Source organism: Toxoplasma gondii, chromosome VI, assembly GCF_000006565.2.
Source record: "Toxoplasma gondii ME49 chromosome VI, whole genome shotgun sequence".
NCBI classification, from domain to species: Eukaryota; Apicomplexa; class Conoidasida; order Eucoccidiorida; family Sarcocystidae; genus Toxoplasma; species Toxoplasma gondii.
Window position 1 is genome coordinate 2,914,047 of NC_031473.1, and position 21,634 is coordinate 2,935,680.

General features: G+C 52.2%; 3 protein-coding genes across 3 annotated transcripts; 2 read left to right on the forward strand and 1 right to left on the reverse strand.

Annotated features, from left to right (window-relative positions):
- On the forward strand, nucleotides 1-10,165 carry TGME49_243970 (hypothetical protein). The gene is made up of 7 exons (XM_002366845.2): nucleotides 1-1,929; nucleotides 2,642-2,858; nucleotides 3,300-6,721; nucleotides 7,052-7,281; nucleotides 7,757-8,023; nucleotides 8,538-8,650; nucleotides 9,327-10,165. The coding sequence occupies exons 1-7, from the start codon at nucleotides 1,751-1,753 to the stop codon at nucleotides 9,378-9,380; spliced, it is 4,482 nt and encodes a 1,493-aa protein (XP_002366886.1). The 5' UTR covers nucleotides 1-1,750; the 3' UTR covers nucleotides 9,381-10,165.
- Nucleotides 10,166-10,823: 658 nt separating this feature from the next.
- TGME49_243980 (hypothetical protein) lies at nucleotides 10,824-12,992 on the reverse strand. Its single transcript, XM_018780692.1, has one exon. It carries the CDS (start codon nucleotides 12,115-12,117, stop codon nucleotides 11,704-11,706), a length of 414 nt encoding a protein of 137 aa, XP_018637528.1. The 5' UTR covers nucleotides 12,118-12,992; the 3' UTR covers nucleotides 10,824-11,703.
- A 213-nt stretch (nucleotides 12,993-13,205) lies between these two features.
- TGME49_243990 (Dullard family phosphatase domain-containing protein) lies at nucleotides 13,206-21,556 on the forward strand. The gene is made up of 6 exons (XM_018780693.1): nucleotides 13,206-14,728; nucleotides 15,341-15,439; nucleotides 16,370-16,436; nucleotides 16,770-16,931; nucleotides 17,787-17,929; nucleotides 18,821-21,556. The coding sequence occupies exons 1-6, from the start codon at nucleotides 14,318-14,320 to the stop codon at nucleotides 19,361-19,363; spliced, it is 1,425 nt and encodes a 474-aa protein (XP_018637529.1). The 5' UTR covers nucleotides 13,206-14,317; the 3' UTR covers nucleotides 19,364-21,556.
- Nucleotides 21,557-21,634: the final 78 nt, after the last annotated feature.

The window sequence follows — 21,634 nt, forward strand, 5'->3', positions numbered from 1 at the left end:
GTCCATCGAAACCATTAGCGATCCCACTGTCGGTTCGCTGCTTTCTGCTCCTTCCCTCCCTTGTCGCCGCGTGGCGTCTATTAGAGTACACGTTTCTCTGGCCTCGTTCTGCCAAGACTTTTCTTCGCCCTTGCGCGCAAAATCACCCACCATCATGGAACTCCCAGTGCCTCTCCGTCTGGGACTCGTTTCTGTTTGTTTTCCTAGCTCGCTTCCGCGATTGGCAGCAGATTCTCTCCCGAAAGCGTAAACCCTCTGCTCCGTCTTTGGGGACATGCTCATCGGCATTCACCCCCCTCAAGAACCGAGAGAGGATCTAGCCGAGTTCCTCCTGCCTTCCGCAAGACGAACGGCTGTACACAAGAGGAGCTGGAAACTTGAGTTAAAAACTGTCGAAACATCCCAGGCTTCCTGAGCTGTCAACATTCCCACAGTTCGTTATCACCCTATCAGAGCCGGTGTGTCAAAACTTAACAGGTTTTTCGTTTTCTTAGGAATGCACTTTGTCCACTCGAATGAAGCGTATGATTTTTCAGCGCCAAACTCAGAGGAGCAAAAGGCGCATCCACCTGCACATGCATCTGCATAAAAGGAGAAGCTCGTCCATACTCGTACTACCCTCCATGCGCTTTAAACAGCAACTTTTGTAGCCGGCCGCATGAATACGCCCAGCACAGTACGAAAGCCGATATCTTCCTCGCCGTTTGGCCTCCTCCTACTCATCTGTATCTCAACCCATCTGAATACAAATAAACACTATGAAACACAAATGTATTTGCATGTGTGTGGGACGTTTTCTTGGCGTAAACTCTAAGGTTTTCCACTCCGACTGGTTTCGATCGACCATTTCTCGGAGACACCCGAGACGAGGTTCTCTTCGGCGATCCAACATCGGCTTTTCACTCTTCTGCACGTTCACTTCGGTGACATCACCTCTCAGGCGATTTCGAAACAAAGATTGACGCTCTACCGTTCAACCGCGTTTGCCTCCTCATGTGCGCGCCAACTGCCTGTCTCCACTTTCCTCTTCGTCTCTCTCCTCTTTTCATGCTAGTGGGTATTCTCTTGAAGGTGAGGAAGGAAGCGCCTCTCTCCACTTGGAAGAAGAAATGCGACTGACGGCTTCGGTTTGCACACACTGGCGGTGGAGTGTCTATACAGCGGAAGGGGCTGGGAGCAGCTGACCTCCCGGCGTCTCGTCCCCGAACCCAGAACGTTTGTTTGTCTTCTTCTCTGCGTCGCTGCATGCAAGAAACGACGTGAGGACCACGCCCGTTCTTCGCCTGTCTCTTCAGTTCTTGGCAAGTGGATTTGGACCTCCTCACATGGAGGGTGCGAATGCCGAGTCAAGTTCCTGGCTGCCCGCGCGCCTCGAGTTCTGTCGAAAAAGCAGTCTTCTCTGAAGACTCGCTGCTCAACTTTTTCCGAAATCCAGCATTGCCTTTCCCCGTCGGAGACAATGTCCACATTCCTTCACTCCGCTGTCGCTCCACCATGTCACAGATTTAGCTTCTTTGCAAAACCTCTACCGCGACTTTTCACAGAACAGAAACCGGCGAAGAAGAGACCGTCTTCCGGTCACCCCCTCGCAGCAGCAGCACACACCGACTTGGTGCTGCCTGAAGACGGCTCTTTCGATTTCCATGAACGGAGTCACATGATAGCTAATCTTCGCTCCCGGGGTCTCTAGTTCCAGATGCACAAGAGATGGTAACTCTTGCATGCTGGAAAGTCGAAGGGGATCTGGAACATGGCAACCACGCAGACAGACGACGCGGCATTCGGAGCTCGAAGCAGCGCATTCGTCGCACATGATGGAGACGCGCCTCTGCCTACTGGCGGGGAACAGACGAGGCAGAGAGACTCGCCGTCACACGGGAGGCACTTCACTGCAACTCTGGCAACTCTCACAAAGACTGCACAGGAAAGGTAACAGCGGGAGGGGAGAAGGAGAAACTCAAAAATACAAAACCGTATCTGCGGATACCTGTGCTTCGGGGAACAGCCGCTTCGACACAGCGGTGGCGTTCGGGGGACATGCGACTTTCTGGCTAGGCGAACTTGGGCCTGGTGTATGTTCACCCGCATGGAAGGAGCGGCAGTTCAACATTCTTGCGACTTGTGCATGGTTTGTAGAATGGTGTTGACGCGCGGAGGTGTGTCCGCGTATTTCTGTGGGTTTCACATCGCTACCAAAAAGCTCGATGCATGCGCTATTTCGGATGTGACTGGGAGTTGGAATTTCAGTTTGGATTGAAAAGGAAAGCAGCCCACGGTTCGCATTCTCACCCCGCGCAGGATCTCTTCGGACTCTGCTTCTCTCTTCATCCCATCTGTTCCATTCTTCTTTCTTTCGTTCCTCGGAAATTCACAGGGGTTTGCCGGCCTTCCTGTGTTGCCTACGTTTTTCTGTCTCACTTGATTTGACCGTCGTAGCCTCTCGCTTCTCATTGTTCTTGCGTGGTGGCTGTCTCTCTCTTCTCCTTGTCTCCCGCTGCTCCTGCTTCCTCCCTCTTCGTCTCTCGCTCCTCTGCACACTTTCTCTCCTGTTTCGATATTTCTTTTGCTCCAATCATCTGCTTTTCTCCTTTGTTCCTTTTCTCCGATTCCCCCCTCTCCTCGCGTGTCTCCACTTTCGCAGTTTGGTGCGCCCACCGCCGGCGAGGAGAAGCCTTTACAATCGTCCGCGCCTGAGCAGGGGACAGGCGCCCCTGTCTCCTGGACCCTCGCGGCTTCTCTCCTCCGAGTCGGAGACAGCGCCCGACTCGTCGCCTTTTCCGTGCGCCGAAGAGGTCTGGAGAGCCGCCTTCGACGACGGAGCGATCAAAGCCAGTTGCAGTGAAGCTGCGCTTTCGACGGTGAGACAGAGGAGCAGTGGGCGACCCCCCCAGAAAATGGCGGTGGTTCGGACTCCTCGCCACTCGGGAGCAGACCCGGGATATCGCTGCATGCACAGAGGGCAGCACGCAGAGACACGACAGAGTGTCGAGATCATTTCGCGGAAAGAAAGAATCTCTCGCCTTCGGCGTGGAGCATCGAACCTTTTGTCTCGAGTCCCCTTCGGTGCCTCGCTGCTTCTTGTCTTCAACGTCTGGGTGCATCCCTGGCATACAGGAGAGAGTGCACTTTCGTTGCGTTCCAGAGTCCTCACTCTCCCATGTGGGCGGTGACGATCAAGGGAAGCAGTTCTAGTCCTCAGGCAACCAACATCGTCTGTGGCAGCCTAGCTGCTTAGCGAGTGCGTCAAATGCAGCGCCTCTGTTCACCCGTTTCTTGCCTTCCGCTCTGCATACCCTCAGGAAGGCTGCGAGACAGAAGAGCTGCAGCGCGGACGAAGTCTCTCCGCCAAGCGAGGCCCAAAGAGGGGAGACTTGGAGGGGTCGAGCGCCCTTGACTTCGACGCGCGAGAGGAGACAGATGGGGGGACACAGGCTTCTCAGCCTTTCTTCCCAGAAGTTGCGAGCAGCTCTCAGACTTCCCTTTGGCTCGGCGAAGAGGCGGCACCAGCGCAACCGGCGCTGCATGCGCGCGCAACGTTTTCTGTTCCGACCCGCGTCTGTGTTCCGAAGACTCCCTGCCTGTCTCCGCCTCCCAGCTGCAGAGCTACGTTCCAGAGAGAGCGACAGCTGCGCTGTCTCGAGACTTCTCCGAAACGCAGCGACTGGGACGCAGACTGCCCTGCCAGCCGTCGCACAACTGGCCTTCGGCTTCCCCTCAATGGAAACAACTGTCTCCTCTCTCAGGGCTCTGAGACGCCCGAAGAGGCGCCTGGGGAGCGGCCCGGAGAGACGGCCGAAAAAGCCGCGCCGTGGGGGTGTGGAGACACGGAGACGTGGAAGAGGGGCGAAGAGAAGGCGCGAGTGGCGAGAGAGGTGAAGCAAGAGCCGCTTGCGTTTGAGGACACAGGAAAGACGGCTGCACAGGCGGCGTTACAGCGAGCTCTTGACAGACAGCGAGATGGCCTCAAGGCCTTGATGCACCACCAGCGCAGGCTGCACCAAGCCCTGTGGACTGCAGGCCTGTCTCTAGACCCGCTGAGTCAGGGGTCCAACACGCCCGAAGAGACAGGGACTGGAGCCCCAGACCTGGAGACGGCGCGGGAGGCTCTCCCGCAGGCGCCTTCGAGGTCACTCCGGGAGCTTCGCGAAGGTCTCTTAACGCCGATATCTCCGTTCCCCCACTTGTCTTCGTGCTCGACTAACCAGGTTCCCTCTGGGGCCTCGCCTTCTGCTTGCTCTCCGCATGCGCCTCGTTCTTCGCGTCTCACCTCCGCCTTCTCTCCACCCACTGGCAGCCGCCTGATCGAAAAAGACAGGGTGAGGATCGAAGGAGACAGGACAAAAGTTGAAGGAGGCAGGAAGTGGACCGAAGGAGACAGGGTGAGGGGCGAAGGAGACACCTGTCAGAGAGCAGACGCACGGCCTGCGCGGGCGTCTGCCATCGAGATGCAGCGGCAACAAGAAGAGATGTTGGTGGCTCTTTTGAACCAGCAAAGATACCTCCAGGAGCAGCTCGCGCATCTTCTGCATGCAAATTCTTCGTTCCTCCACAGTCCGTGGACTTCTCCAGGCCCGTGGTTCCCCAAGCCGCGTCTTGACGGGTGTTTTACCTCTTTCTTTGCGGGTCCGGCGCCTCTCCTGCGTTCCCCCGAGGGGTGTCCAGCCTTCTTCTCGCCATGGCCGCAAGAAACCCCCAGCATGCAACCTCGTTTTTCTCCGGCTCTCACCGCCTTTCCACCCTCGCTTCCCTCCACGCCTGGTCCTCCTTCTTCTCCAACTCACCTGTTCTCTGTAGACCCCCACGGGCCTCGCTGCTCTCCTTTCTCCCCTCCCCCCTACTCGCCTTGGTCCTACACCCCATACCCAGCCTTTGCCTCTTTCGGTGCCTCGGCCAACTCGGAAAGAAGCCCCTCTCTCCGCTCTGCTCAACGCTACGAGGCGACTGTCGGCCCAGAAGGAGGAGAAGAAGACGGAGAGGAAGAAGAAGGAGAGGAAGAAGAGGGAGAGGAAGAAGAAGGAGAGGAAGAAGAAAAAGAGAGAGGAGAAGCGAGTTCAAGTGAGAGGTCTCTTTCTGTTTTCTCTCTCGCGGATCTTCCAGACGAGAACGGAGCAGGGGCGAAACTCGACAAGAAGCTACCTGACTGGAGTGACAGGCGAGGACGTGTGAGGCCCTGCGCTCCGCTGCGTACTTCAGAGGTTCTTCATGCCCTTTTCGACGACTCAGTCGGGTCCCCACACGCGGGCCTCGTCCCCCGTGGGGTCCCCGCAGAAGTGTCTCTTTCCTCTCCCCACACTCGAAGACGCCAGCTGCCGCCTGTCAGAGGTAGAGAGCTGGCTGAGAGTCGCCCGGCGTCCTCGGGACATACCACCCAAACTCTAGAGGAGGCCGAAAAGCTTCACACGCTTCACCGCACCCACTCCCTCGTACGGAGGTCTCCTCGGGGGTCGGTGTCTCCTCGGGGGCCGGTGTCTGCAGATCCCAAGGAAGGAGACACAACGCGCTGTGGCCTCGCGGTGGCTGCGCGAGGTCGGAGACCCCTCGACGCTGCTTCAGAGGGGAAGCTTCTTGGAACTGGAGAAGCGGCCGAGACAGAACGCGAGGCGAGAGGGAAGGGCGTCGACGGATTCTCCACTGTCTTTCTGCTGAATCAACAGAAACTGCTTCGACTCCAAATTCAATCTCTCCGGAGACAGATGAAGAAGTACAATACGGGGCCTGGCTGTCGTGTCGAGCACACATCTCCAGTTTCCCTGGACGGCAACGGCAGCCGCACCCCACAGCCTCTCCCGCGTACGGAGCAATGCAGTGCCCCCTGGCCTCCCCGCTGGCAAGTCCCCGCTGTCTCTTCGTCCAATCCGGTTGCCGCTTCTTCGTCGTCCGCTTCTTCTTCTTCGCCGTTTGTGGAAAGAGCCGCGGATGCAGCGGGTCGAGAGCGACAGGGAGAAGACACTTGCCTCCGAGGGGGCGTCTTACCTTCGGAGGGGAAGGGAGACGCGGGAGAACAGGCCTCCCTAGACACTGCAGACGTTCCGAGCCGCGGCGGCATGCAATCTGGAGCGAGGCTTTGCCGTCAGGAGCGACCGGTGGTCGTCAGCTTCGAAGGCTGTTCGGCAGTGCGTAGCCCCTCGGGGCTTTCGACTTCGATTGCCGCATTTTTGGGAGTGCCAGGGGAGCTGAGGCAGCAGACGAAGGCCGCGCCACGCAGAGTTGTCCATCCAGACGAGCAGATCGTCCCCAGCGTCTTGAAGAAGTTGCGAGAACAAGAGCACGACGAATCTTCCTCGCTCTGCAGTTCCTTTCCTCCCGCAGCCACCACGGTCGCCGGCAGAGGTTGGTGGGAAACAGCGCGGCCCGAAAAACTCGCGAAGAAACCTTCTTCCTCCTCTTCCTCTTCCTCCTCTTCGTCGTCTCCATCGTCATCATCATCATCATCATCATCATCTTCTTCTTCCTCTTCTTCTTCTCCGTTTGTGTGCGACCAGGTGGCTGGCGTTAGTCGGAAGAAGAGGCACACGAATTTTCTGCGTAGCCGCCGAGAGCGGCGAGTGGATCAGAAAGAAATTGCGGCGCTGGGGAACCCAGACCTCTCCAATGTGGGAAGCCGCGTCAAGGCCTTTTGGAGCAACGGACTTGAGGAGAGCCTGCATATTCCTGATCGACGAAACAAAGGAGAGGCGAGTGAATGCGAGAGCAGACACACCCAGCCTGCACTCGGCACCAGGTAGGCATCCCTGGCTTCTCGTCGCTGCATTTGTCTTCTGTGGCACTGTAAATCGCGTGCTCTTGGTTGACGCCGTCTCCCGATTGCGGACTCTGCGCATTTCCCCCTTTTTTCTCGTTGCAAAGACTGCGCGTTTCGTCGTCTGATCGGGGAAGGAGCAAGCTTTCGAAGTCGGGGCTCTCTCTGTCGCAGACAGATCTCCCCTTTTCCAGGTCACCTACACATGCGCGATGCGCTCCAGAAGCGCGAGGAGTTGTCTCCGCTCTCCGCCGTCTCTTCAGGGTGTCTCCATCCTCGACTTCGCCTTGTCTGTTTCTCTGTCGCTTCCAGGGCCGCCGGGCATCTGGCCGACAGCACCGGGAAACGCCCGGGGTCTCGCTCGACACTGAGCTCGGGGAACAGCCAGAGCGCCTTCCTGCCTTCCCCGTCTTCTGGTTTTGCGCGCGGCGCACAGAAAGAAGAAGGAGTCGCCCAGGGAGACTTTGCCGAAGTCACCGAAGAAGAGCGGACCACAACGGAGGAAAGGACGCGTTCTCCCGCCAGGGGTGTGCAGACCGCAAGTAGGCTGCGGGGTGCTGGGTCCTGCCAGCGAAGCACGGGAAGAGCGATGTGCCAGCGCATCTATCCTTCTTTCTCTCTCTGTGGCTTCCGTGGTTCAGTCGCAGACGCCGCAACTTATTCGAGAGAAAAAGACAACAGAAGAGCTCTGCACCAATCCGTGCAAAGCCCTGGACATCCCGAGGTGTATGTACACGCCGATCTGGCCTGCGCTTCTTGAGGTCTCCCCACGCTGCGTAGATAAGACTCCGTTTTCCTGCGTCAATCCACGCCTTTCGAACGGGCTGAGCGTTCAAGGAGCTCGTTTGAATTGTGCGGGGTTCTGTGCTTGAGAGTTGCATCGCCTTCGACCGTTTCACGTTCAGTCTCTCTGTCGTCTCTTCTTCTCCCTTTTCTCTTCTTTCTTCTTCTGCTCCTCACCCTTTCTTGCGCGTTCCAGTTTCGCTGGGTCTCGCCCCCTCTGCGCGTTTCGTGCAGGGACTGTGTGCCGCGACGAAGAGACGCTGAGGGAGGAGTCCAGCGAGGAGAGGAGAAAAGACGAAGGAAGAGAATCCAGAGAACTGGGAGAAGAAGCAAGTGGCTGTGGTGCAGACGCCTCGTCTCCAGAGAGAAGAGAAGAAAAAGAGGAACAGGCAGAAACAGAAGCCCTCGTGTCACAGCGATGGAACTTTGGCGGCACGACTCTTTCGTCGGAGTTTTTGGAGCAGCAACATGCAATTGAGGAAGCGAAACGGGAGAGAAGATGTGAGCTTTTTCTCCATTTGTCGATCGAGTTCTCGTTTCTTTGCGTGTCTCCTAGTGCTTCTGTCCGTGTCTTTCTTCCTAAGTTGTCTGTCACTTCCTCGCTTCGTTTTTCTGAACATGTTTTCCCCGTCAATGCGGCGTCTTCTTTGTGCTCTGTCCGTTTTGCCTTTCCTTTCTTCAGACCAAGACGGCTTGCCAGCGAAAGAACCCAGCAACACAAATCTCCCTCTATATCTGCTGTTCTAGATCGATCTGTCTTTCCATCTCCGTTCCTCGATCTACATGCTTCGGGCTCTTCGCCTCTTTTTCTGCCGGTCTCTTTCTGTCGCCCCTCTTCCTATCTGTCTGTCTGTCATGCAGGTTATACATCTCTGTTCATCTAGATGCCTTAACGTGTCTGTGTGAATCGATTTTTTCGTATTTCTGGGCGCTGCGCAGATCACTGAACGTTCCGCCGGCCGTCTGCTCGTCGACTGTTTGCGTGGTCTCCCAGTTTCATTCTGCTTCTGTGCAGGCGCGTCCGCGAAAAACGGCGCAAGCGGGGTTCCCTTCATCTCAGAGAAATCCTTCTTTTTTCGAGAACAACTTGCGAGACTCAACTCCGACGCAGGCGATGCTCTCTACGTGGTACGCCGGAAGCTTTGAAAAAGCAAAGAAAAATGAGAGGGAAGAAGGGAAGAACAGGGAGAGGAGAGAGGAAAGAAGAGGAAGACCGAAGCACAGCAGAGTCAGAAAGACAGTGGAGGAAAGACTGCTCGAAAAACGAGAGAAAAGGAGACACTATGTTCAGCGACTGCGCATAAACTTTCGGTTTGTTCTGTGTGGGGTGTCTCGTTCAAAGAGGCCTGTTTCAGGTCCATGATGCTCGCTTCTTCTTTTCTCTTTTTTTCCGTGTGTAAAGGCTTCTCAGTCTTCTTACTTCCCCACGGGATGCTTCATCTTTCTAAAATGTTGCTGTGCCTCCACAGCTATCCACCTTGACATTCTTTGCTCTTCTCTCTCGGTCGTTCGCTTCTCTCTCGGTTGTTCGCTTCTCTCTCCTTTCTCTTTTCTCTCTCTCCTCGCTTTCCTTACTTTTCTCCTTCCGTCTCTCTCTTCCTCCTCTCGCGTCTCCTGTCTCTTTCCTCTTTTTCTTCAGATGCATTTATTTTTTTAGCAGTTTTTGAGGGGCTTCTTTTTTAAGGACAGGCTTGCCTGAAGCTGTGTCTGGGGGTTTCTCTCCTCTCTCTCAAGGTTACGAGTCTTGTGTCGGATTTTCCGTACTTCCTTCAATTCCTCTCACTCTTTTGCTGTCCTCTGCCAGGCAACCACGCACAAGCTGCTGCAGCACTACGAAGAACTGACAGATGTATCGTGAAAGCAGAGAGCGCGAACGACGATCTGTCCGAGCAGAGCGTCTCGCTTTTTCTCGCCTCTCTCTCCTGTGCTCCGGCCTGCAGAGAGAAGCTCGCGCAAGTGGCGAAGTTCTCCGCGCCGAGAAAACGGAGTTCGGTTCGAACGCCCGGCGAACCGGAGAGCGCAGTCGCCTGCAGAGATTCCCCCTAGGTAAAACGCAAAGCGTCCGGAGACGGAGAATTCCGAACCTCCAAAAGATGCAGATCTATGCAGCGCCTTCCTCAACCAGATGCCGCGCTGGCGCCAGGACGCATGCAAAGTCATATGCGCACTGACACGTGATGGATGTTAAAAAGGTTTCCACCAGGACAATCATAGAGTCCTCTGCATATATATATATATATATATTTATTTATACACATATATTTATATATATATATATATTTATACACACACATATATATATATGCACATGTATACTTGTGCGAAAAGAAGTCCACTGTATGTCTGAACGAAGAGTCGTGTGTACACGGACCTCTCTGTTGTGTACATGTCCGCGTCCGTACTTGTCAAATATTTGCGTATTTAAATCAAGGTGTGGAGTTTCGTATTTCTGTTTGCGTCTATGCATTTTAATGTGGTTGCGTTTTTTTCATTCTGCACGACACGCGATTGGAGCATTTCTTTTTCCCAATGTTGAATGTCTCGAGTTTTATTTGAGAACTTTGAGTCGGCTTTCCAGAGAGACCGGAAAGCTGTCGAAACTTGCATTTCTGGCCGCAGTCCCGTCAAGGAACCCCGAGCCGCGTGGAGATTTCTCCACTAAATTCAAGAGACACTCCGCATTCGTGATCGAAAAAGGAGAAGAGCAACTTCGAGCACTTTATCTCGACCATCATGTCTTGACAGTGAAGACACTTTCGACATTTTGTAGAACTCTGAGCTTTTCTAAATCTGCAGAATTCGAAAGGGGATGCCTTATCCTCCACTTCGACGGCCTACGCGCAGACGAAAAAAACGTACCTCTGCATGCGTAGAGCCGAAGAATCAAACCTTAGACCCATACAAAAATCCATATCGACGTACTCGCAGACACGTCCGTAGACATGCAGGGCTCAAAAGACTTCTGTCGACTGCAGTAGTTGCGTACCCCCTCGCGCTCCTTCACATACCTTTGCGCATACACAGGTCTACATCTCTCTCTCTCTGTAAATATATATATATATATATATATACATGCATGCAGCGTATCTACACTGACTCACGTATCGTCCGCATGCATTTCACAAAGATATATATATATATATATATATATATATATATGTATATATGTATAGGTAGATCGGTGTTCGGAAGTTTGGCCGGTCACGGGGAGATGAGGAGTGATTCATCTCGGTTTTGGGGCCTGGCGCCTTCCCCGCTTTAGCTGCGATTCTCAGAAGACTTGCAATAAGGTTTAAATCGTCATGTCTGAGGCAGAACCTCATTCTCCGAACGGCCTCTCAGGACTACCTGTTATAGGGTCTCTACGCCACACACAGGACCCCGAAAAACGGAAGGAGAAAGACGCTTCCTCCCTACCTGAAAAGCAAAATGTCAATGCATGCGTCGTCCACGAAACAAAACACTCTATACACATACATACACATAGAAAAACACACATATAAATAGATGTATACATATTATATGACAGCATATACATATATACATATATATATATATATATATATATATGATAGAATACGGCAGAAGCAATCGTGTCCACCTTGCATATAAAGATATATATGCAAATACGTATATATATATATATATATGTGTATGCTTCAGAAAAAAAAGCAGATCTGATAGGCTGAGAGAAAAGAAGAGACTGCAGGGACTGTCTTTACTGCAGATCTTTTCTTCGCTTTTTTGCATTCCACCAATGGGAGGAGACACGCCTGGCTGTGCTCTGTTTCCTTTGTTTTTGCCTGTCACACTTCCCTGGTTCCTCTCCTGTGGGTGGTTGTTGACCCATTATCAGTCGGAGTATCTTGTTTTTCTTTTCCACTGTAGTCTCCGGACGCATCTTCTTTGTCTTCTCACCTCTCTCCCATCCGAGAGAAGCTCTCGAGTTTTGTCGTCGCCATCTTCAGGTTCCCCGTTCTTCTTCCTCTGCCGCCCTTTCTTCCCTCGTCTTCTCTCTCTCCCTCTTTCTCTTCAACTGCTTGCGTCTTTCCTGCTTTCTCTTTCTGTCTCTGTCTTCTTCTCATTCGCTCTGCTTCTCCCTGCACCTGCCTCCGCGCTGTCTCTCTCTTTCTGTCTGTGTGTCTCCCCCTCTCGTTCCTTCTCTCGCGCTGCCCCGCGGTTCAAGTGACTTTTCTGTGTGGCGGGCGGCGACTCGCGAGTCCGCTCTCGAGGCTCTGCAGCTCGCTGCGCAGCTGCGCGATCGCTTCTTCTTTCTCTGCGAGGAGAGCATCTCTTCTCTTCACTTCTTCTTTAGCAGTTTTGTACAGGCTCGACATGTTTGTCAGCAACACAGTGTTCAACGCATGCAGACGAGCGTTGTGGCTTTGCAGCGCCTCCACCTCTGTCCGGCAGGAGCAGCTACATGACGACTCGGACTTTCTCGCTTCTTCCTCAGAGAGACCCTGCTCTTGCTTCTCGGAGTCTTTCTTCTCTCCTCTTCCAGAGGCTTTCTCCATCGGGACGCCTGCGTCCGCTCCTACCTCCCAGGCGTCTTCGTCGCTCACAGGCGAGGACGAAACGCTTCCGGTCTCCATCAGGACTGCATGCAGCGTCGTTCTTCGTTCTCGACAGAGGAGAACTCCGGGGGGTGTCGCCAAGTGGAGGAGAGAGACGACCCCGAGGAGGATAGGCCAGGCAAACGAGGGAGAGGAAGACGAGGAGAGACAGAAAGAGACGGAGGTGAGAGAGGTAGTCAATTGGTGGAAGGACAAAGAGCAATCCCAAGTGAACCCCCCGTTCCTTTACTCCTCTCCTCCCTGCCTCCGTGGATCTTTAGAAACCGAGAAGTCCCTCTTGTCGCCTTCGAAACAACCAGCCCCGACCTCACGTCTTTCACGCATCGAAAATGTGCATCCACATCCATACACTCTAGAAATGACCTTTCTTAAAACACACACACACACAAACGATTAACATATATATATATATACATATATATATATATATATATACATACGTATGTGTATACACGCATAGGTGTATATATAGATGAATTTATGTCTGAAGGGATTTAAGTCGAGGCGTTGATACTGTGTGCCGATGTTCAGGCTTCTGAAAAGAGACGTGGATCGCAGAGTGTTGCGTCGCTGTTTCCTTGGAAGAAAGCGGAGACGAGTGACTTTGTGTCACTATTTTCAGAGAGCTGGTTCCGCGAAGGCTGGAGAAGCGAGGAGCTAACAGTGCGCGCGCATGCATGCCAGCGCCAACTGCGATTCTCTCGGGAGGTCGACTTTATTGTGGCAAAACGGATGTCACCAGCACAGCAAAACCGCGAGCGAAGGAGGGAGACACAGTGCATGTCCAGAGCGCGCAGAGACAGGCGTAGAAGAGAGCCGGGAGAGAACAGAGTCGCAGGAGAGGGGAAGCCACCCAGCAGATCTGCGGCAGTTCATGGGGACCTTGTCTGCTTATTCTCAAGTGACACACAAGCTCCACTTATCCAAACAGACGCAAAGAGTCCAGATACAGTGTCTTTTTGTAACGCATGCAGTTTGAGGTTTCACGGGACTTCCTTGACGGCTCGGGGCTAGCGACTGCTGCGCATGCAGAGAGATGGCCTTTTGTGCCTTCTCTTTTTCCACCTTTTGGACGCAGTTTTTTTCTCTCTTCGCCTTCGTATCCTCTCCCGCGTCGGTCTCTCTGTGGGTGCGTCACTGCTTCTATTTCTTTCTCCGCTTTCGAGAGGTTTCAGGGAGACCTCTGTCTCGTGCTCGTAGATGCCGGAAAAGGACGCCGGCCTCTCTGCTGGAAGGCGACGGCCAACGAAATGGACCGGATTTTCCCCCGACAGGAAGGAACGCAGGAAAGAAACTAAACTGTTTCTCTCTGCTTCCTTCGAGATGTCGCCACCAGCCTCCAACTCCGAGAGCAACCGCTGCTCGACCCCGTGCTCTCGCTCTCCTTCTTCTTTTTCTTCTTTTTCTTCTACTTTTTCTTCTTCTTCTTTTTCTTCTTCTCGTCGTCGCTTCTCTCACTCACCGAGAGCAGCTTTGGACAGCCTCTGGTGCGGGAGACAGAAGGTGAGAGGGCACAGGGTTGCCTGTTGATCTCCCGCTGGAGTTTTTCCGCCGCTTCTTCTCGGTTCTTTCCCGTCTGCGATTCTCCGTCGACGTTTCTAGAAAAGAGCCACCAGTCTTCTTTTCTTCTTCTCGCCTTCTCTTTTTCTCGTCTTCTCGTTTCCTCATCATCATCTTTGTCTTCTCTGAAGCATCTCTATTTTGCTTGGGGAAGTCGTGAAAGGCCCCGCCACTTCGGGGCGGCTCGGCTGTATGTACACCTGGACCGGGAGAGCCGCGTGTAGCGAGCTCCGTCTGTTTCGAGGTCTCCCGAGACGAGGCAGGAGGATGCGAGCCGGGAGAAACTTTGAGAGAGATCTGGGTCATTTCGCGTCTGTTTTCGTCCACCTGTTGAGGCTAGAGACAGAACTGGGAATGCCGTAATTACTTATCTTTACCTGTCTGTGCTCTTCGACGCTTCCTCCCTTCTGCGTCGTTGCCTCCTCTCTCTCTTGTCCTCTCCACTTCTTTCTCTCTACTCTTTCTCTGTGTGCGGTTCTGCTCTTCTCTGTCTCAACACAGCACTGTTGTCGTTACGAAATTCCTTTTCTTCTCCCCTCCGCTGCGCCGTTCCGTGGACCTGCGACAGCCCCCCTCTTCTTCTTCTTCTTCTCTCTTCTCTCTCTCTTCTTCCTCTCTTCTCTCTTCTCGCTTTCGTCTCGTTTCTCGCTTTTTCGCGATGCCTGTGTCGTCTCTCGCATGCGTGTTGGGCGAGGAAGGCCCTGCGGCGCAGACAGCTCGGCTGCTGCTCTGCCTTCTCGGATTCGGTTTGCTGTTTCGTTTCTCTCTCCACCGGCGGCTCGCCGCCACCCTCGCCTCTCTGCTGCATCCCCGGCCGCGCCACTATGTGCGGGCGCATCTCTCCGGCTGCTCCGCTCTTCGGCCTTCGCCGTCGGTACAAGCGAAAAGCTCTTTCTCTCTTCTCCAGCGCGACGGCGCCAGCGCGCTCGCTCGCCTCTTCAACTTCTTCGCAGGCTCTCCGGCAAAACGCCGCCTGCGTCCGCGGAGAAGCGACGCGCGCAGGGGACATCTCCCCATGACGCTCGTCATCGACCTCGACGAGACTCTCGTCCTAGCCACGAAAAGCCGGGTGCGACTCAGACAGGAGACAGGTCTCGAGCCGAGGGTGGCGAGGAGACGGCGAGTTCCTCGAGCTTGTGCTTTGCCGAAACATGTCGTCGAACAAGAGGTCGTGTCGAGTTAGTCTCCCCCCCTCTCTCCCTGTGAAGGAAGAGTTTCCCCAAAAGCAGAGACGAGGCGCTGCGACGAGATGCGAAACGACGATGCCCACTCTCGATTCGAGAGGAGACGCGTCGACGGGAGGTGGCGGCGTCCGTGGGCAGAGACCTGTCTCTCGGACTCCAGACTCGTCTTTCTCCAGTCGCTGCTCCGGCTAGGCTCTCTGTCAGAAACTCGCTTCGCTCAGGCGCACTCTGACGCTGGGTTCCTCCTTCTCTTCCCTCGCCCCATGTCCCTCTAATTTTTTTCTTTTTTCCTCTTTTTTCCTCTTTTTTTCCTCTTTTTTCCCCCCTCCCCGTTCTCCGTCTCGTTTCGCGTGTTCTCTATCTCGCTTCTTTTTTTTCACTGTTTCTTCTTTTCTTCCTCTCCTTTTCCCTGCGTTTGCTTCCGCTTTCGAGCCTTCTTTCTCCTCGCACTGTCTTGTTTCATCCAGTTGTTCTTGTGCTGTTGCCTGCTTGTTCAGCTTTGTCCGGGGCAGCTTGCAGTTGACGTGTTGATACAGGGGAAGCTGTCGACTTTCTACGTGGCGAAACGACCCTTTGCAGACGTTTTTCTTGCCGAGGTCTGTCCTCCTGCACTTTCCCTCTACCTTTTAGAACCTTCTAAACATAACTTTCCTCGACCGTTCAGCGCCAGGACCTTTTCTGATTCTTCGCCACTTTCTCATTTTCTTCTTCCGTTACGACTCTTCTTTTTTCTCACTCTCTTCTTCCTTCAGTTCTCTTCTTCTCTCTGATTCTTCTGTGTGCTTCTGTGTGTCCACCGGTTATCCGTTTTTCAGTGCCCTCCTCGTTTCCACTTCAGCTACGGTTCCTGTGTATATACAAAGAACAATGCATGCGAGACTCCTCTTCCATCCAGAGGGAAGCGGAAAGACATTTCGTGCAAACCCTTTCTTTCTGTGTATCCGTGTACATGGGAACGGAGACAGTGTCGTATGAGGACAGCGTTGCACGTAAACAATATATATATATATATATATGTATATATATGTTTATATATATATATGTATATATATATATATATATGGATATGCGTATCTTTTGTAGGTAGAATAGCGGAATAGATATCCGTGTGGGTCTTGACTGATCTTTTATAGCGAGCTTGATGTGCATGGAGAGAAAGAGAGATAGGGGGACATGGATAAATGCAATCAGGAAACGTAGTACTTCTCAACTGACTCTGAAGCTCTTTTTTTACCGACTTCAAGTTCTTTTGCGTCTTTTTTCCTGCACGATCTCCGCTTTCCCAGTCAATGCGGTAGTTCACCAAGTTTGACTTCTGTCGCACGGTCCTGAATCCTAGACTTCTTGTCGAAGACCGATAAGACGGGAACCTCAAAAAGAGACTGAGAGACACATGCATGCGCCTGTGGGTGTCGATTGCTGCTGTCGGCTTCCACGACCATCTCTGGAGTGTGTGCGTGCGAACGGCGTTGAAAACATCAGCTTCATTGTCTTTTCTGCCTCACGCTTTTCTCCCTGGTTCGCAGCTGTTTCCTCTCTTCCGAATCGTCATCTTCACGGCGGGGCGCCACGAGTACGCAAACGCCCTGCTCGGTAAGTGTACGTACACCCGAAACGGGCGAGGACTCAGAGGTCCAGAGACGGTGCCTCGTTCCTTGCTGTTTCAAGGACGCTGTGAAACCCCCAGACGAACGCGACTCTCTGCCTCGCAGATTCCATTCGCGAGCGCCTTTTTTCTCGCCTTTCTCCCTTTCTGGGAAACACGAACACTGACTCTCTTCAACAGAGCGCTGGCGCGACCGCTCCTTCTTCTTCTTCTTCTTCTTCGTTCCCCTTTGCCGCGCCAATCCTCCGCTTACTCCGCAGTGGGAGAGGGAGGTACACGGCGCACTGTCTTCTTTGTTTCTTGCTGCGGTGTCTGTGCAGATAGCCTGGATCTGCAGGCCTATGTCGATCGCTGTCTAACCAGAGAAGACTGCCGAGTGGTTGGTCCGAATCTCTACGCAAAAGATCTGCAGAGAGTCTGCAGCGATCTCTCGAAAACGGTGCTCATCGACGACTCTCCTGTCGCGGCTCTCTACTTCCCAGGTAACTCCTCTGTCCTCACACCCCGTCCACACGTGCATCTACGCACATCCATATTTAATCATATATTTACATATATATTTACATATATATATATATATACATATAGTCATATATATATATATATAGACATATATGTAGATATATATATAGATATTGTTACTTCAAAAACATTCTGATTTAAGTATATGTCTGGATAAGCATAAATTCAAATAGTTCACACAAACGTACTCGTACGATGTATTTCTCTGCATAGATAAGTGTTTCCGTGAAGACTTACTTTGAGAGCACCTACCAATACGTTCGAGATATGTATGTCTGTACTCATGTATATATCTGTGCATTGAGAAAGAAGAAGTCTTCAACGACGTACTCGACTGTACCCACGCACATGCAGAGACATTCCTCTTTGTCTTTAGATAGAGGCAAGCACACAGATGACTGCCTGTCTCGCTATTCTCGGTCTCTTCATCTGTCTGTCTACCAAGGTACATCTGCCCAGGTCTTCGTGTCCAACTCGATTCCCCCCTGTCTTTGTGTCGAAATCTTTCTCTGTGGATTTGCCTGTTTTCCAGACGTCTTTCTATGTGTCAATGCACATACGCAGACAAAGAGACACAGCAACATATAAATACATATATATATATGCATATATATATATATATGTATGTACATGTATATACACACATATATGTATATATACATATATATATGTATATACATGTATATACATGTCTCTTTTTATAGATATTCAGATCGAGAGATAAGGAGATACTGTCGTCCATGATCATGCGGAGAAGAGACTTTATTTTTCGCTTCGCTTCGAGTGCTTCTGCTTCGTGTTTCCTGTTTTTTCAGATAACTACATTCCCATAGAGGGCTGGTGTGGCAACGCAGCAGACACTGCACTCGTGGATCTCCTCCCCCTCTTGCTTGCCCTCTGCTCTGTCAAAGACGTCCGAGCCGTCCTTCACCTCCGCCACAGAGGGATCCCCGAACAGGCAAGTCCGAAAAAGAGACAGCGAAAGTCAGTGGAAAAAACACCAAGAAAAACACGACGAGACACGACAGGCCAATGCGTACGCGAATACAAATATATGCATATACATGTATATATATATATTTATTTATTTACAGAGACATCTATCTATATCTATATCTGTATGTATATATATATATATATATCTATATCTTCCTATATGTATATGTCTGTAGCTGTTTATCTATCTCCATGCATACGCACCCACATACGTACTTATATGTATGCAAATGCACGTATATGTATGTACGGATATGTGTACGTATCCATGTGTATGCATGCATGACTTCGTCTGTATGTATATGCGTGCGTATCTATGAGAGTTTTAGGGTGTACTGAGGAAGAAGAGACAGAGGAAGAGAGAGAAGATCCGACGCAGCAGAGAGGAGAGGGACATGGAAAGACGACAAATTTGGGGAGATGAAGGCTAACGTTTGAGGCAGAGGCGACAAAAAACAAAGAAGTCTTTGGGATGAAGGTGCTATGGATTTTCTCACCCGTTTGCTTGTCGACTTTTCGAGAACGTGTCTTTCTTGTGCTTTTTTGACTGATGGTTCTTGTCCTTTCCAACTCTCTTTGTCTTTTTTTCGTTCCTCTGTTTTTCGACTCTCTCGGCGATCCACGTGACTTTCTGCTCGTCTCCACGTCGCAAGTCAACTTCTTTCCTCGCTTTCCATATTTTCTGCGTATCGTCTTTTGCAAAGTTTTTCGAAGGAAAACTGCATCAAGTGGTGAACAGCTCCAGGAGCCCCCAGTACTACCGCGGCTCTTGGCATTTCTTTTTACTTTTAGACGAATTTTAACGTGAATAGGTATCGGAAAAATATTTCTGTGTTTCCGGTATTTTCCTCAGCGACGTGCGTCCTGGCGATCCAGCGACAGTCTGCCTCCTCCTTCCTCTTGCGGTGGACTTCGTCGCTTTCTCTCTGCTTCTTCTCTTGGACTCTCCCTCCGCAACGACAGCGACTCTGCTCTCTCGACCTCCTCTCCTTCTTCTCCTTCTTCTCCCTCGTTTTCTCCCTCGTTTTCTCCCTCTTCCTCGTCTTCTTCCTCGTCTTCTTCTTCTTCTCCCCTTGCACAGCAGCCACCGACTGTGTCGGCGTCGGTGCTCGCTGCATGCAGGTCGACGATGAGGGCAGGGCTCGTCTCGGGCGTCTACGCGCCTCTGCAGCACGTTCAGGTGTCTCTACACCAGCGCATGCGGTGTCTCGCACAGGGTGTTCAGGTCTGCGTGAGCCAGAGCCGGTGCTCCGGAGGAGCAAGGAGGACCGAGGAGAGCGAGGCCGCAGAGCGAGGACTCGAGGGAGGCCCTGAGGGAGGCGACAGGGGGGAGAAGTTGGACGAGGCGAAGACGCTGAAAAGGAAGAGGAAGATCAAGGAGGAAGAGAGTGCTTGAGAATGCAAGACACACCCCACGGTGCCTTCAAGAAGAAGATGGAGTTCCCACAGAGGGCGCATTGGAGACGAGAGGGAGATCAGAGTTTCCATTGCCACAGAAGGCAGAGCTCCGTGAAGCAGCCGACAGGACATTGAGGACGAAGCAGGTGCAGAACGCAGAGAGAAGAAGCGGCGAGGCAGACTTTGCGAGAGAGGCCATGCACAGAGAAGAGACAACGCACCGAGCAGGTGAAAAAGGGAGAGAGGTGGAGACGAAAAACGCCTCGAAAGGAAAGAACGCAGGTGGTGCAGGGAGTCCTGCAAGAAGAGAAGGAGATTCTAAGAGAGAATGCTCATTTTTTTCGGACTTTTTGCCTTGGCGGGATAGACAGGCCGTGGGGCCTGCCTCTCTGTGTGCGATTCTTGTCTTCCCTCGGTCGCTCTTTTATCTCCTCTCTTTTGCCAGATAGTCTTCTTTCGTCTTTCACATTTTCCAGCCCATTTTCTCGTCCTCTCTTTCTGGGTCGCTTTGGCTGTTTTTTCGATTTTAAAACGGCCTGCGGACTTTGCATGCGCTGGTTTTCCTCATGAGACCAGCGGAGCGCGACGCAGCCGTGCTGTCTGCTGTGGTAATCTTCCAGCTTTCATTTTTCAAGAGTCGTCGAAAGAGAAAGTCTTCCTTTCTGACGCGTGACTTTTGCTTTGGAGACGGAAATGCAGAATAAAACTTGCTGTGTCCTCTAGAAGAGAGGTCTTCGGCGAAAGCTGTTGAGCATGCCGTCCCCGTGTACTGGTGTACTAACACCTGGCGCTCCACTCTCCTCCGGTGCTAAAAAGTAGACGCAGAGAGAGAGAAGAAAACGAAAAGGAGGGAAGACAGGAGAGGAGAGAGGACAGGAGAGGAAACCGAAGGACACAGAGGACATAAGACAGGAGAGAAGGGAGAGGCCGAGATTAGGCGAAGGCTCAGAGACTTGCAGGGGAGAGGAGAAGTGGAGGGAAGGAGAGAGCGTAGAATGGAGAATGTGAGAAGAAACAAAGCGAGAAGGAAACCACCGCGAAGAAAGAAGACGAGAAGGGAGAAAGGACGAGGGAAGAACGAAGTGTGAGTTCGAAGAGATAGAGGAGAATACGCACGACAAGAGAGAGAGAAGCTGATGAGAGAGAGAGAGAGGAGACGTTGAAAAAAAGCGTCTTAAGAGCGAGGTTCTCTTGGGGATGCTGCATGGTTTGTGAAGAGGATGGATACTTCATACTTCGGAAACCGTTTTGTGCATAAAGACTTTTGTTTTCTTTTTCTTTGCTGTCATAGGGGAAATTCAGTGGCCATGCGTCGCATGCATGCCTTCCCCTCTCTCTTCCTTTGTTCTTTTTTCTCCTCTCCTCTCTGTTTCTTCGTCTCTTTTTTTGTCCTCACACAATTGCTCCAGACAAATCGCTCGAGGGGGGATCTCCTGTTGTGTCGTTCGGTGTATCTGATGCGTTTGGGGGTTTCGGAGTTGATTTTTAAAGTAAAGAAAGCGACGGCAAGCAGAGAAGAAGCCTGCACAAGTAGAAAGCGGGGAGAGGAGGCTGTACGGAATCTGGAAAAGCGGCTTCCCCAGAGTGAGCGACGGAGACACCATCGCCCCCTTGCCTCGTCCCTTGCCCTACAGATGCAGGGAGATCAGCACAGAAGTAAACGGGCAGAAAGAGAGATTAGGAGAGCAGGGAGAGAGCGAGAGCAGAGGGAGATTAGGAAACAGAAGAGATCAAGAGGAGAGACTGTAGAAGAGGAGAGAAAGAGACAAGTTGAGTGAGGACGGAGGAGGGACATCGACACGAGCGACAGGGAGAAGAGAACTTCAGTAGAGAGAAAAAAGTGAAAATCAGAGAGAGAGGCTAGACGAGAAGAGAGAGAAAGTGACTACAGCAGTCAAGAGCGAGCATCGACGAGGAGAGAAAGAGGTTTTCGGATCATCGTCCGACTTTTTTCAGCCTTCGCATGCGAACCTCCTTCTTCGTCGCTCCCGTTCTTCGTTTCTCCTTTCCCCGAACGGTGCAATTCTATTGACCGAGAAGGGATGTTGCCGTTTGGCATGGAAAAACAGAAACTTCAGAGAAAAGAGAACCTCTTCTGGCGCCTCACCTGTGTGTGAGCTACGCTGCAGGCCTTGAAACTTCTGTGCTGAGGTGCACTTTGCTCTTTCTTTCTTCTTCCACTGCCGTCAAAAAGAAAGAGTCCATCCGTAAAAAACAGTCTCTCTTTCTCTTTCTCTTTCTCTGTGTCTCATCTTCGTCAAAGACCTCG

Excerpts from the sequence above, each read along its gene's own strand:
- TGME49_243970 (XM_002366845.2), top strand. The coding sequence starts at position 1,751 with ATGGCAACCACGCAGACAGACGACGCGGCATTCGGAGCTCGAAGCAGC. Across the intron at positions 1,930-2,641 it reads ACAAAGACTGCACAGGAAAG|TTTGGTGCGCCCACCGCCGG; the intron begins GTAACAGCGGGA and ends CCACTTTCGCAG. Across the intron at positions 6,722-7,051 it reads CAGCCTGCACTCGGCACCAG|GGCCGCCGGGCATCTGGCCG; the intron begins GTAGGCATCCCT and ends TGTCGCTTCCAG.
- TGME49_243990 (XM_018780693.1), top strand. The coding sequence starts at position 14,318 with ATGCCTGTGTCGTCTCTCGCATGCGTGTTGGGCGAGGAAGGCCCTGCG. Across the intron at positions 14,729-15,340 it reads TCCTAGCCACGAAAAGCCGG|CTTTGTCCGGGGCAGCTTGC; the intron begins GTGCGACTCAGA and ends CTGCTTGTTCAG. Across the intron at positions 16,932-17,786 it reads CGCGGCTCTCTACTTCCCAG|ATAACTACATTCCCATAGAG; the intron begins GTAACTCCTCTG and ends CTGTTTTTTCAG.
- TGME49_243980 (XM_018780692.1), bottom strand. The coding sequence starts at position 12,117 with ATGGAGACCGGAAGCGTTTCGTCCTCGCCTGTGAGCGACGAAGACGCC.